The sequence below is a fragment of the Chamaea fasciata genome, unplaced genomic scaffold (assembly GCF_029207755.1).
Source record: "Chamaea fasciata isolate MVZ Bird 193981 ecotype frontalis unplaced genomic scaffold, bChaFas1.0.hap1 SCAF_1, whole genome shotgun sequence".
NCBI lineage: Eukaryota > Metazoa > Chordata > Aves > Passeriformes > Sylviidae > Chamaea > Chamaea fasciata.
The window spans coordinates 5,904,338-5,918,027 of record NW_027094086.1 but is presented as its reverse complement, the minus strand read 5'-3'; the positions used below and the strand labels follow the sequence as shown (position 1 = coordinate 5,918,027).

Genomic DNA, 13,690 nt, shown 5'->3' with positions numbered 1-13,690 from the left:
CAATTTGACAAAGATCAAGAAGGCAGCTGGCATCAGTCAAGGCTGGAACAAACCAGAGGTTGAGATTTACCTTGTTGGAGCTGGGAGCACACAAAGTTGGGTCCTTGACTGAAGGCCACCCAGACCCCCCCAAAGTCAAGGGAGACCTCATCAGACTAACCAGGGGAGTTTCATCATCAGGCACTTAGCCACCTCTTCCTGAATTTTATGCCCCATTTTTGTAAGCTCCAGGGAAGACTCACTCTGGTCACTCTGACCTCCACTGACTTTGACAGGAGCAGAACATAAGCTGAGGTGTCAATACCTACACTGCACACTCCTAATGCATGCACTAGGTGAAGGCAGGTGAATCCTGCCCTTTTCTCTACTGTCCCTACTCTAATGATTAGATCAGACTTTGAGTTCAGCTCAGGTGATGTGCTGCACTGCTGTCTGGTCAATAACCAAGAATGTCCTGATGGAAGACAGAACACTTGCTGAACTAATCAGATAAGCAGATCTGACAACACTCGCTTGAATGACAAGTGGCTTTGTGCCTTCTTTATTCCCGAGTACGAGAAGCAATTTCAACATCAACAATATTAATGTTTTGTTCTGTGCACCACTTTGTGAGAAAGGCAAATAGCTATATACATGACAGTGAAGGAAACCAATACATATTCCTTGTGGTAGTTTTGTGAAACCATTTGAGATGAAATTGTATTTTTTATATTTGTCACTGTGATATTTGGATTTTTTAAAACATGTGTTTATGATTTATGGATATCTATCAAGTATAGGTGACATACACCCCTTCCCACCCACCTCCTGTTCTATGTCTGATCAAAGTAACTCATTTTATGTAGGATCCTGGGCCACAAAAATTCAACCATGTTCATTCCAGAAACTGAAATTTATAATTTCAAATCCTGGGCTTTGCCTCTTCTTCCCCTCCTCTTTAAGTCTTGTTGTGCTCACCCCATTTCATGTAAATAGTCATAGAGGCAGAATTGGATTGGAAATACACTTCCAAATAAATCTCTAATGTTTATCTGAAGGTGACCATTACTGAATTTGCTTTTAGCTTCTTAAGATTACCCTTAGCATGTGATGTTCCTGAGTCAGATAAGCTGTGACTTCTGGATGGAGCGTTGCCACCTCTAGGAACTGGGTCCACAGGGCCAGGAGGTGAGAGCAAAGCCAGGCCAGGTCCTTGCTTATCTGTTCTGCCATCTTCTCTGGATTGCACAGCAGCTGAAGGACAGAAAGGGGAAATTATGAGATCAAGAATATTATGGAAAAGAATCAGTTTGTACATCAGATTAAGTCCTTTCAGAAACAATGGCAACAAGAAAAATTTTTTCTTGATTTAGGAATATTATTACTAAAGCTACCATTTTCAGTTATTTTACCCCAAATAAAGCTGGTGAGACATTTTATTTTTCTCTTTAATATCACATATTTTAGTGTAAATGGTCTCAGCTATGCAATTAGAGAGCAAGAAGTGGGAAGAGATAATTTTTTACAGACACTTTACTGCAGGTGTAGTAACTGGGAGTGGGGGAAATCAGTGTGTGGGTTCCAAAATATCCACCAGATGGTGCTGGATGCTCTGAAATAGTAAACCATGGCCGGACTGTTTGCAAAAGGAGCCCTCTCAGCCCAGTCACATTAGAATACAGATGGGTGATTGAGAGGGAACCAAAGAAGAAACCTCTCACCAAAATACTGTGTCCTCATCACATGCTGAAAACAGACATTCCAGAGTGTGCTGTTGCTCACTCTGTGTGTGTCCACTCTTGTGTCCCTGTGTGCCCCCAGCTCTGTGCTAAAGCTCTGCAAGGAAGCAGATTCTCTGCACACCAAATTTCCTCATTTCACAATTTCATAGAATCACAGAATCGTAGAATGGGTTGGGCTAAAAATCTTCTTCCAACTCCCTGTCATGGGCCGGGACACCTAGCACAAGACCAGGTTACTCAGAGCCCACTCCAACCTGGCCTTGAACACTTCCACAGCTTCTCTGGGCAACTTGTGCTTGTGTCTCACCACTGACAATAAAGGATTCCTACCTTATATCTAATCTAAACCTTCCCTGTGTCAATTTAAACCATGCCCACTTCTCCTAGCCCTACATACCCTTGTAAATCATCCCTCTCCAGCTCTCCTGTAGCCCCTCTAGATACTGGAAGGTGTTAAATGCTCTCCCTGGAGTCTTCTCCAGGTCGAAAAAACCCAGCTCTCTTAACTTGTCGACTTGTTAATTTCTTTAATGAGAGACAGATATTGCATTTTATCTCCATGTTATTCACTGGGTTTTTTGTTTTGGTTTTTTTTTTTTTTGTTTTTTTTTTTTGTTTTTTTTGTTTTGGTTTGGTTTTGTTTGTTTATTTTCCTTAGGACTGCACTCTAGCTGAAAGCTTTTCTAGCTGAAAGCCTGCTTAATTTTCACATTTTATTATGGAGGTAGTTTCCATGTTGGTGACACTGCAAACTGAGCCATGATTTTAAAAAATTGTCTGTGTGTGAGAGAAGCAGAGAAAATTTGTGTGCCGATAAAACAGACATTGTCACTGTGTTTACATTGTTTGGATGCTGTTCTGTTTTAATGACTTGTCCAAAATAGCACAAGCTCCAGCACCCAGTCAGGTACAGGAAAAATCGGGGGATATACTGGGAAACAAAAGATCTTGCTCAAACATTTCCCTTAGCAGAATCAGGGCACTACTTCGTTTATGGCATCCAATTTTATATGCTGTATGTCACTGTTAATTTTTTTATTTGTTAAGTCAGTAAGCTGTTTCTTACATCATAAACTGAAAGCTCAGTCTTCAAGCAAGATGAATTATTAATGCAAGTCACCTCAGGAGTAGGTGTGTGATGGCTATTTGTCCAGTGTGCCAGGTATCAAATGTTTGAGTTTGTCAGGGAGGGAGGGAGGGAGGGAGGGAGGGAGGGAGGGAGGAAGGAAGGAAGGAAGGAAGGAAGGAAGGAAGGAAGGAAGGAAGGAAGGAAGGAAGGAAGGAAGGAAGGAAGGAAGGAAGGAAGGAAGGAAGGAAGGAAGGAAGGAAGGAAGGAAGGAAGGAAGGAAGGAAGGAAGGAAGGAAGGAAGGAAGGAAGGAAGGAAGGAAGGAAGGAAGGAAGGAAGGAAGGAAGGAAGGAAGGAAGGAAGGAAGGAAGGAAGGAAGGAAGGAAGGAAGGAAGGAAGGAAGGAAGGAAGGAAGGAAGGAAGGAAGGAAGGAAGGAAGGAAGGAAGGAAGGAAGGAAGGAAGGATGGATTTCTAATTTTGAGAATCTTACTGCACTGAGAATTAATCCAAAGGAGACTCTAGACTGTGTTATCTGCCCTATACCCTTACAACTTCTAAATCTAGTCAAGATAAGCCCAATAAGTTATGCTTCTCTAAATCAATTTTATGTGAAATTACATTTCCTTCAAAAGTATCCAAGTCAGGACTTTAAATGAATAAATTTTTCATTTGAAACAGTTTTAAAACCATGGTTGACAAACACTAGCTCACAGTTTGTAACAGGAATGAAAATGGATTTCTTATTTGGTTTGCACTCATCTTCCCTCCGTTAATTGTTACCAAATTCACTTCCCCAGGGAAGTGGTAGAATCAACAACCCTGGAATTGTTCAAAAAATGAGCAGGTGGCACATTATTTATATGGTTTACTGGGAACTATGATATTGGGTCAAAGGATGGACTTGATGATCTTGGAGGTCTTTTGAAAACCTATTGATTCTATGATCCTATGATAAATAAAATATATGAAATCTCTGGTTTTTCCAGTGATCAGCTGGTGCTTGCATTTCTTCCTGGCACTCTTGATGACTTTTCTTTGTCTCACTTGAAATAAACTTGGCAGAAGCAAGTTCAAGAGAGTAGTTCAGTCACTTCTGTGCCAAAATGACTTTTTTGCTCCCATGATCCTCCAAACACATTTAGGTATTTTTATTTGAAAATATATGGTTGTACAACCTGCCAAAGTACCTTTTCTCCTGTCAGCAGAAAAGCAACCTACGCCAAGTAATTTTTTTTGTCATCCTGATACTCAGTGTAGGCTCACTGAAGGATGCTAGAATAATCCAGCTGGTGGCTTGGTAAAAGTTACAGGAACACCTTATAAGCTACTAATCAAAGTTATGCAAAATAGTTCATGGGAGAGAAACAGTAAGCAAACTTTCTGATGACACCAAATTCCTTTTTTTCCTGCTCTGATATATTGCTGTGTGTCCCAGTGCACTTGAAAAATGGACTTGAAAAACCTATGGGCAGGTTCTGATGAAGGAAATACCTGCAGCTCCATACAAAGCTGTGATAATGTCTCTTCCACAGATAGCTCCTCTGGGGGAAAAAAAAAAAAAAAACACAAAGAAAGACATCAGGTTTGAGAACAGTGGATGTGAAATATTAGTTCTCTGCTGTTTATCTATAAGAGAAATCAGTCATTTGGTATTCTTCCTGACAGAAAAGTTCCTGTTTGGGTCTGGGTACAACACAACCGACTTTGTACTCCTGCAGGTGCAATTTCTGCTCATGCAGTCTGGACCACTGAACCAGTAGAAAATGTTATTTTTTTGGTGACAAAGACAACAGAATTTGACTCTTTGTTGACTCTCTTTTACTAGAAATTTGGTTTTTAGCCTTTGGTATTTACGGCCAACTGTAGAACTGAATACAGATTCTGAGAAAATGATATGCAAGGAATGGTTGTCCCTGGTGTGCTACAGAGGACTGTGTATCAACATCAAATTCCTGACTAGTGAAAAATTGGGCATCTCTGTACTGCCTTGTGAAGTTGGAATTACCTCACCACTGCAAGCAGCAGTGTTTTGATGTAGTCCTGAGAGAATCCAGCACAGGGACAATCTGCTTTAAATGCACCACAAACTATCAGGAAAAGGAGGACATCAATCAACTCCCCAACTGTAGCAGCTTGATTTTGAAATGTGGAATTTTCTAATGGCATCCGTAAAGAAACAAAGCAGGAACAAAGCAGAACACCTCACCGACCAACCCCCTCCTCAATCCCCAATTTTCTCTTCTTAGACAGCACTAATAAATGGGAAAGGACAGACCAAGATGGGTTGCGCCTTGAAAAAACTCAATCTGAGCTGGTAAAATTTGGGAAATAAATTCCCACTTTTAATGTCTAAAGTAAGCTACTTTCTTTTTAAATATACTGCTCAGGAAGCTAGGGGGGAAAAAAAATAAAGGAAGTGTGCAGAGGTTTATATTCTAGGATTTATCTTAACCTTCTGTAAAAACCTATGAGATTAATAAGACCGATATAGATATTACTACTGAATGAGCCATTTACATTCTTCCCCTGGTCAGTGGAGAAATATAGCAAGTACAAGGTGCAGTTTATGCCATCCCAAATTAGAAAGAACTACCTGTGTCAGATGACATATTTTTAATTGGGTGTGTTTCACCCCAACAAATGTGAGACAGATATAAAAATTTGATTTATATTCATCTTACTGCATGAATCTTACACCCCATAATTTTACTGACTTTTGCAACAGGTGTCAGAAGAGCAGCCTTAAAACTAAATCTTTAGTAGATTTTCAGACTGTGAATAAAATGATGCAAATAACACTCTGCTCAGGAGGCTAAAAAGGGTTTTTGCATTTTGCACATTTTCATGTGTTACAAGAAGTGCATTTGAAAATGAAGTGCCTGCTTCAGTACCAGTATTCATTTCAAAACCAGGAAAATGCTGTTTAGAACATAAGTATGTGCTCTGGGGTGATCCTGGAGTGGTGGCCACTCATCCTTGCATAGCTCTTCCATCTCACAACCTAAAAACCTGTCTGGGTGAACCACAAATCCTCTGTTATCTATCCCTGATTACCAAGATGCATGAAGCAGTTTTGGTGCATGTTGTGTTCTGTCTGAGAGCTCATAAGCTGCAAATTAAAATGTTGCTTTGTTGTTTTTTGTGGATTTTTTTCTCTTATAGTTGGATTGAATAACACACTGCTACCTACCTATGATTTTTAGACTGTCTTGCAGGGAAATATATGTTAGGGAACAAGAGATAAAGTGGAAAATAGGATCTATCAAGTCCACCAGTGTGTAAAGCATAGTGCATTGTGTTTGATAGTTCTTATATACAAGGACTATACTGGAAAATTTTACTCCCTTTTAAAACCTGCTGGCCAATGCAATCAACCTTCCTGAAGTAATTATCTCTGCAATGTAACGAAACTGATAACTTCAAAACCTGCACACCACAGAAATACAAAAATACAAAATCACAGATGTGAAATTATGAGGCACATTCCTTGAATTCAAAGAAACAGGTGAGACAGCAGGATTTGAATGAGATTAATGAGCCTCATTTTCATGGGACCTCATGCTGTCATTACAAAGATGACTAAACACAAATTCCAGAACTCCATCCTGTAAATCCAGCCAGCACTTGCACGTTAAACCTAATAGGCCTGACCAGCCAAAAAAACCTTCAGCCAAGAAACCAGAAAATCTATTAAACAATTGAATTAGGAAGAAAATCAGAATAAATTTGAAGAGCAAGTTAAAATTGATAGTAGAGAAATATATTGTGAGTTATAAAGAGGTATAATTTAAACCCACTTGTATCACCTTTCAGATTTTTTTTCAATTACAAAAAAAAGTTTGCTCAAGAGAAAAAAAATATGTTAAGAGTCTTCCCAAGATTTCATGGCCATTCAGAACTGGAAGTTGCATTTTTCAATATGCAACTGAGACCAAAAATCACCAAAAGGCAAGCAAATATTCTGAGAAATGTATCAAAATATTTTATCTATCTACACATCAGGCCACATCCTATGAAAGGATTCACATAATTTGAGGAGTGAGTCATCTTTAATATCAAAAATAAACACTAATCAGGAAACACAGATGAAAATCCCTTTAAGTTTCTGAACAGACCAAAAGTTTTGGTACTAAAATATGTGCTTTAAAATGCAGCACTATGAAATATTCAGTGATTTTAAATGTCTTTTCACTTACCCAACTTCAGCTGTGGTAAATCAGGAATCTCATTCATTATGAGGTTGTAGTATGTGTGAAGACCCCTTTGAGCATTCAGGAGCAGAAGACAGAGATCCTTATGCCACTTGTATGCATGCTGCATGCAGTTTTCAGATGGGACATAAAAGCTGCCCTATGTAGCAAAAGTATCAAGAAAATAAAGTAGAGAAATTAAAATTCATGGTCTCCATTTGTGTGACAAAAACCAGGGGTTTGTGTTTCCACAAAAACCCAGTTGTGGACAGTCATTCATGTCTTTTTACAAAAGTATATAGTCATAGGACAAGGGGTAATGGCTTTAAACTAAAAAAAGTGTCATTTTAGACAGGATATTAGGAACAAAATCCTTTACTGTGAGAGTAGTGAGGCCCTGGCACAGGTTTTCCAGATATGATGTGGCTGCCCCATCCCTGGGGGTGTTCAGTGCCAGGCTGGATGGGATTTGGAGTAATCTGGTCTAGTGGAAGGTGTCTGTGCCTATGGCAGGGTGTTTGAACTAGATGGTATTTCAGGTCCTTTCCAACCCATGTCATTCTCTGATTCTTCAATTCTAATCAAGCAGATGGCACCAAAGAGAGATTTTAACTATCCCAACCTCCCAGCCACCCAACTAGCTAGATGTGTAATCCAATAGTATCTCATTCTACATGTTCATTTTGCCCAAACCATAACTAAGCTGTTAGGTCTCAGCAAGGCTGTCACATGAAAAGACCCTCAGACCAAACAGTCCAACAGAGAAATCTGCCTCCAAATCTAATTAATCTAATCCATCCCCCATGTCCCAGTGGGGAGCCAATGTCTCTCCCCACAACACAGAGAGTCCTGTGTAAAATACCCTCTCTGCTGGAGCAGGAAGGGTGGAAAGAACTGTAAAGATGTCTACACTGACTTTCCTTTACCCTCCTTATCGCGTCCTGCCAAGGTTATAGCTTGATGGTACCATGGTGTGCTTTGTTACCTCTATTAGTGAACAAATGCAGATGTCATTGCTATCCCATCAACAAATATCAGCCACTCTATACTCCAGGATCAACGTCTGTGTTACTATATTTCATTATTTCAATATTACCTTCTCTTGTTGGACAGTGTAATTGGACAGACCACAGCATGTCTACCACAAATGTTTCCCAAACAACACTTTTATATTTAGAATGTAAAATGAGTTTTATTAAGGCACCATAAATTAGAAGTTTTCACTTCTGTGAAAAGATGCTTGTATAAATCACTGGTATTGGAAATCGGAACTGCTTAGGTTTAAAGTGAAACTACTTATTAATCCTTGGCTTTGTGAAACATGGACAATTTGCAACTTAGTCCACTGCTTATCACTGCTGGGGTAAGAAAACAATTCCTACAGGCCAGCCAGGTGCTGACTCCCTTTTTGGGCAGTTCCAAAATCTGCACATCTCCAGGAACAACAGAGAAGAACCAACCACATGCCAGTGCATCTCCTCTGTTTTTCTGCCTTTGACTTCCCTATTCCACAAATGCTGGCCTGAGCCAGGATGTTTCTCTCAGCTTCTCCCGAAAATCCTCAAGGAGTTAACTGCAATTCTGTGGTAGGCACAAAGGGAACTGCTCTCTAGACCCACAGAGAAAAAGCTGATGATAATTGACAGAATTGGCTGTTCTTCAAAGGTTTCAAAATCTCCAGCCTCAGCACGATTATTTTTTACTCTCACCATGGCCAAAACAAAAAAGGGAGCATAAAGCAATACTGCTCAAAACAATAGAAAATTGGAAATAGATTGATGCACAATGTTACAATGTTGTGAAAATATGCCCTCCTTTATTATCCACTTCTGATTTTTTAAAGCAAAAATTAGTCTGGCATTTAAATGCTACATTGATGAGAAGAAGGAAGAAAGTGAGTTAATTTCATAGGTTATACGAATACTATGACATACTGTTGTGCATGACTACATTGTAATAGGTCTATTTTCAGCCATTTCTTGGCAAAGACTGTAGTTTAAAAATAAAAAGTAATAGGAAAATAAACCTGCAGGTAGGCTTAAAACTTGCTTGAATTAATGTTTAAGATATTACTCAATTAGTCTAGTTTTGAATTCTTTAGCGTTTGTTTTCCTGCCTTACGGTGCTTTTTCAAATTTGCCCTCAGCTGATTTACACTGGACAATTCACGACATGTTCTAAACTGCAGACAAAGAATTAGCACTGAGTACAGCCACAACAGGCAAGTAAAATTTTCTCCAGCATTTCTCTCCATTGCAATGTAAACTTTCTTCAAATTACTGTAAGATGTGGAAGGTATACCTGTGTGAATAGAGAGCTGAAAAGATTGCTCCAAACTCTCTTTTCTCCACAGACAAGGTTGGGCTGCGCATGAGTAAGAGGGCATATCATTAAGCAATTTGATTAAATTCTATTAAATGGCAACTGGCTCTGCAACCAGTTGTTTAATGGGAATATCCATTCTAATTTGAAAAATCTTTTTGTCAAGGTGGAAAGTGAGCGTGACAGAAAAAAGGTGACAAGCTTCAAATTTCTGGTTCTTCACTGACTTAAAAGATATTACTGCTCTCACAGAATTGCTTCTGCTTATTCTGAAAGTTGTCACACACATACAGGATACAGAGCAGGACATTACAGAGATTATTAAGCCCACCTCAGGGACAGTTTAAACTAATGTGAACTAAGGTCTGTGCATCTTCATCTGCAGGGACCCCAGCAGGGCAGGCATCTGTCAGACGATGCCATTATAAACTGCTGCAGCTAAATCAGCTTATCCATCACTGTTCAGTAAACTGAGAAATGTCAAGAAATGTCTTCCTCTGGGATGGTCTAAAGATTGCAGACCTTTCACATTTGCTATTTTAATTGCCTCTTCTGTGCATTTATTCAGGAGATTCCCTAGTTCCTTGCTAATAGCTTGAAACATGGATTCAATACAACACTAACAAATGGAGTTGGGTAACAAATATCTCACATGCTTTTCTAAGGGAAAACATGGCTGCAAAACCAGCTCTCAGAAAAAAAACAGTGGCTATGACCCATTAAACAGCTACAAAGTTCTCAGCTGTCCAGGTTTGCCAACACAGGATGACAAATACTGGTTTACTTCTGGCTAAGACAAAACTCTCAGCAAAAAATAATACTGAAGCTGACAATCCCACCTTGCACAAAGCCTGATGGCTGTTCTGGGCTTGTAATATCTGTTGTAAAAGTACATGTTGGTTTCCTTTCTAAAGATTCTCGTGACCTTTTGAACTAATTCCTCTGGTTATTAAATATTGCTATTTTAATCATATTAATCGGTAGGTAGACAGATTATTCTATGTTGATTGTAAAAGACATCTGTGCTGATTTCCTTTTCGCCCTCTCTGTCTGTAGTGGTAGGCTGCATCTCTGGTTTTTGCCCTTTTCCATTTCTGAAAATTTTGGGAGGACATGAATTCCTGACATATTTCACTTCAAGACTTAAGACCTAAAGGTACTCTGATAGCAAAGATGGATGACAACATAGAAGCCAATAGTACAAAACAATTTTTTCTATTGTGACAACATCATTAGGGCAAAATAGATCCAAAATTCTCTTAGCCCTCTCTTTGTTCTAAATGTACTTATAGAAATATCTTGTATTTTTAAGCAGTAGCCAAATAAAGTTCTGCCTGAGTTTTGGCTGTTCTAATTTTCTCCTTGCATAACCTTATAACACCCCTGTAGCCCTCCTGAGCTTCCTGCAACTTCTTCCAAAGGTCATAAACTGTCTCTAGCTAAAGAGCTCTGAAGCTCTTTTCTCATGAAGAATCTAAGCATATAGGCCTAATGTCTCCATTTCCCTGTTTCCTGTGATCATGGATTCATAGAATGGTTTGGATTGGAAGGGATCTTAAAGATAATTTAGTTCCAAACCCCGAGTCATGGGTAGGCAGACCTCACACCAGATGATCACATAAAGAAAAACCTAGACAACTGTGAGATAAAAATGACTGCCTAGTGTTTTGGAGATGTAAAGGCTTCAGTTCACTTTGATCGTGATGTGCAAAGTTGGACCCCAACACTGGACCATCACTGACCCTTATCCATCTATTTTTCAAGCTGGTCTTCTGCTAGATTTACCCAGCTAAGTAACATAGCCTTCAGTACCAACAAGCCCAAACAAACTAAACATTTTTGCAATATCCCTCTTGAATACAGCCTTTTAAATGAATAGGTTCCCTGTGCAATGCTCTTATCAGTCAACAGATTCCTCCTATAATTAGACTGTATTACTTTATAAATGTACTTTTCCTTTATAATAAGAGAAAGGAAAATTGCTTGCAAAAAGCAAACACCTTCATCAAATAAGGTTCATGTCAACTCATTATTCAAATGCAGAGAACAATCTGTGGATATTCACTGTGTCCTACGTCTATTCAATATCAAAAGGCACCAGCTGAATTTTATGCTTTGTAATGTGCAGTAAGTAGCTTGTATTTGTTTTGTATTAAAGCAATTTCATGAGCTATGTTAACTACGTGCAATGTTCAACAATAGCACTAACAACTGGTAAATGAGACTCTTTATGCTTAATCTAACTCCTAACACATTTCACAATTCAGATTCAAATTGCTTGTCAAGAATTTTAATATACTAAAAAGCCATTCCAGACTAAATAGACAAGTTTTTCAGTCTCCAACTGTTTTCCAGTAGCAGAGAGAACTGCCCTACCCTACGTACTTCTGGGAAAAATCTACAGAACTGCTTGAAACTGAGGGATAAATCTCAGGGCCCCAAGATAAATGTAGTTTCTGAGTTCACAGCATCTGCCTATTTGTCTGCAAGCCCGTTTTGACTACCTAATATAAAAATTTTATTCTGGCCTCAAACTCAAGGGCCAAGGCTTTACTCTTTACTTTCGATTCTGTTTTCTAAGATAGGAGATTTCCTGTTATTTGATGGTTGGAAATTAAGTAACAGTTATGTGTTGAGCTAAAACTTTAGTGTTTCCAGTTCATTAGTGAAAGTACTTGAGCAGTGGTGGAAGAAATAAAAGGTTTTATTACGTTTTCTGAAACTGGTTGCATATCAGAAATTATTTTTGTCCTAAAGAGGTTATCATGAAAATAGATTAAAATGAATGCTCAGAGAAGACTGAAGAGGCAAGGAATGTCTTTTGAGCCATTCTTAAGACAGAAATTACATGCAATTTAAAGAGAAAAAAAGAATCTAGATGATTGAAAATGAAAAACTGTTAATGATGGTATTTCATGAGGAAAACAACAATCAACAAACAACAGCAACAAGGAATCAATCTGCATTTGGGTCAACCAAGAATATTTTTATAAATCTGTATGGTATATATAGAAAAAAACCCCCATACGTATACACATAGAGTCATAGTAGAGGTTTAGATTGGATATTAAAAAAAGATTTCTTCACTAAAAATGCTGCAAGCTTAGGAACATGTTGCCCAGGAAAGTGGTGGAATCACTTTCCCTGGAAGTTTTCAAAAATCCCTTGGATGTGGCATTTGAGGATGTGGTTTAATAGTATAAATGATGGTGGTGCTGAGTTGATGGGCTGGACTTGATAAAGGTCTTTTCCACCCCTAATGATTCTAAATGTTTGTATATGTATATTTACATATCCATTCAGTTATGGAAAACTGCCAAACCCAAACAACTCCCCCTCATTAATTCATTCATCAATACAAACATCTTTTATGTCCCTGTGCCAGGCAGTGAAAAATTATTAGCAAATCTAAAAACAATCCCTGTAGTTCAAAGACATGGAAGCCCACAGAGGCCAGATTGTGGATGCCATTCTGTGGTGACACTGTTTCTTCTCAGCCCAGTTTTGGGATTTTAAATATTTTTATTGAACAGAGCAACCATAGGATACATATAACAGGCATGGGACATAAATCTTTGTCCTATTTGGCAGAAAAACAATGCATTTCTCTTTTTCATCTGACAGCAGCAGATATGTGAACACAACATTCCTGAGGGGAGGGTTACACCCACATAAGCCAGCTCCTGTAAAATTCTTTCCTCTAATATCCACCGACGGACAGATAACATGCTTAAAGGAGGTACAGCTATGGAAAACTGAGAAAATTAATATTTTCCATTAAAAAATTAAAACTGATGACCAAATATTTAAGATAAATAGAAATAGTGGACTAGGATGTGCATATTCTATCAACTTAATAAATTGCTTTGTTTGTATTGTTTTACTAGTCTGTATTTGATATGTTGGTTCATTATCCAAAATTCTAAAATAACAGTAAAATCATTATGTTATATTTAAATTCTATTTCAGTTACATTAAGAACCTAATCCAAAGCTTCAATAACAGGCAATAATTAGAAAGGCATTGACAATATATGGAACTATTTATGTTATGCCTCTCACTAAATCTGTTATGTAAGAAAACGTAGGTTGGTATTTCATAAATACAATTTGACATTTATATTACCTCTAAAAATTAGAGCTACTTTGTTAAAACCCCTGGGATAATAATGCAGTAGAAAAAATATTTGACATTGCAGTCAGATTTAGTGACAGGTTCAGTGATAATTTACAGTTTGTACAAAATTAGCAGTTAGAAAGTATTTGATTTGAGGCCCTCAAAAAATAGGAACTATCAAGCCTGAAAAAGTGCATTTTTTTTGAACAGAGAGAAGAGAATTCCCCTGATCAGCTCGAATGATTGTGTCTCATGGTTTCAATACTATGAGTC

General features: G+C 38.3%; 1 protein-coding gene across 1 annotated transcript in view; it reads right to left on the bottom strand.

Moving 5' to 3' along the window:
- FAM135B (family with sequence similarity 135 member B) overlaps window positions 1-13,690 on the bottom strand; it is a 129,019-nt gene that overhangs the window by 20,836 nt on the left and 94,493 nt on the right. The window contains exons 9-11 of the mRNA XM_066175549.1: window positions 6,986-7,139; window positions 4,281-4,330; window positions 1,078-1,233 (exon numbers count right to left, since the gene is read on the bottom strand). Coding sequence (XP_066031646.1) covers window positions 1,078-1,233; window positions 4,281-4,330; window positions 6,986-7,139 — 360 coding nt within the window. The remainder of the gene's footprint in view (window positions 1-1,077; window positions 1,234-4,280; window positions 4,331-6,985; window positions 7,140-13,690) is intronic.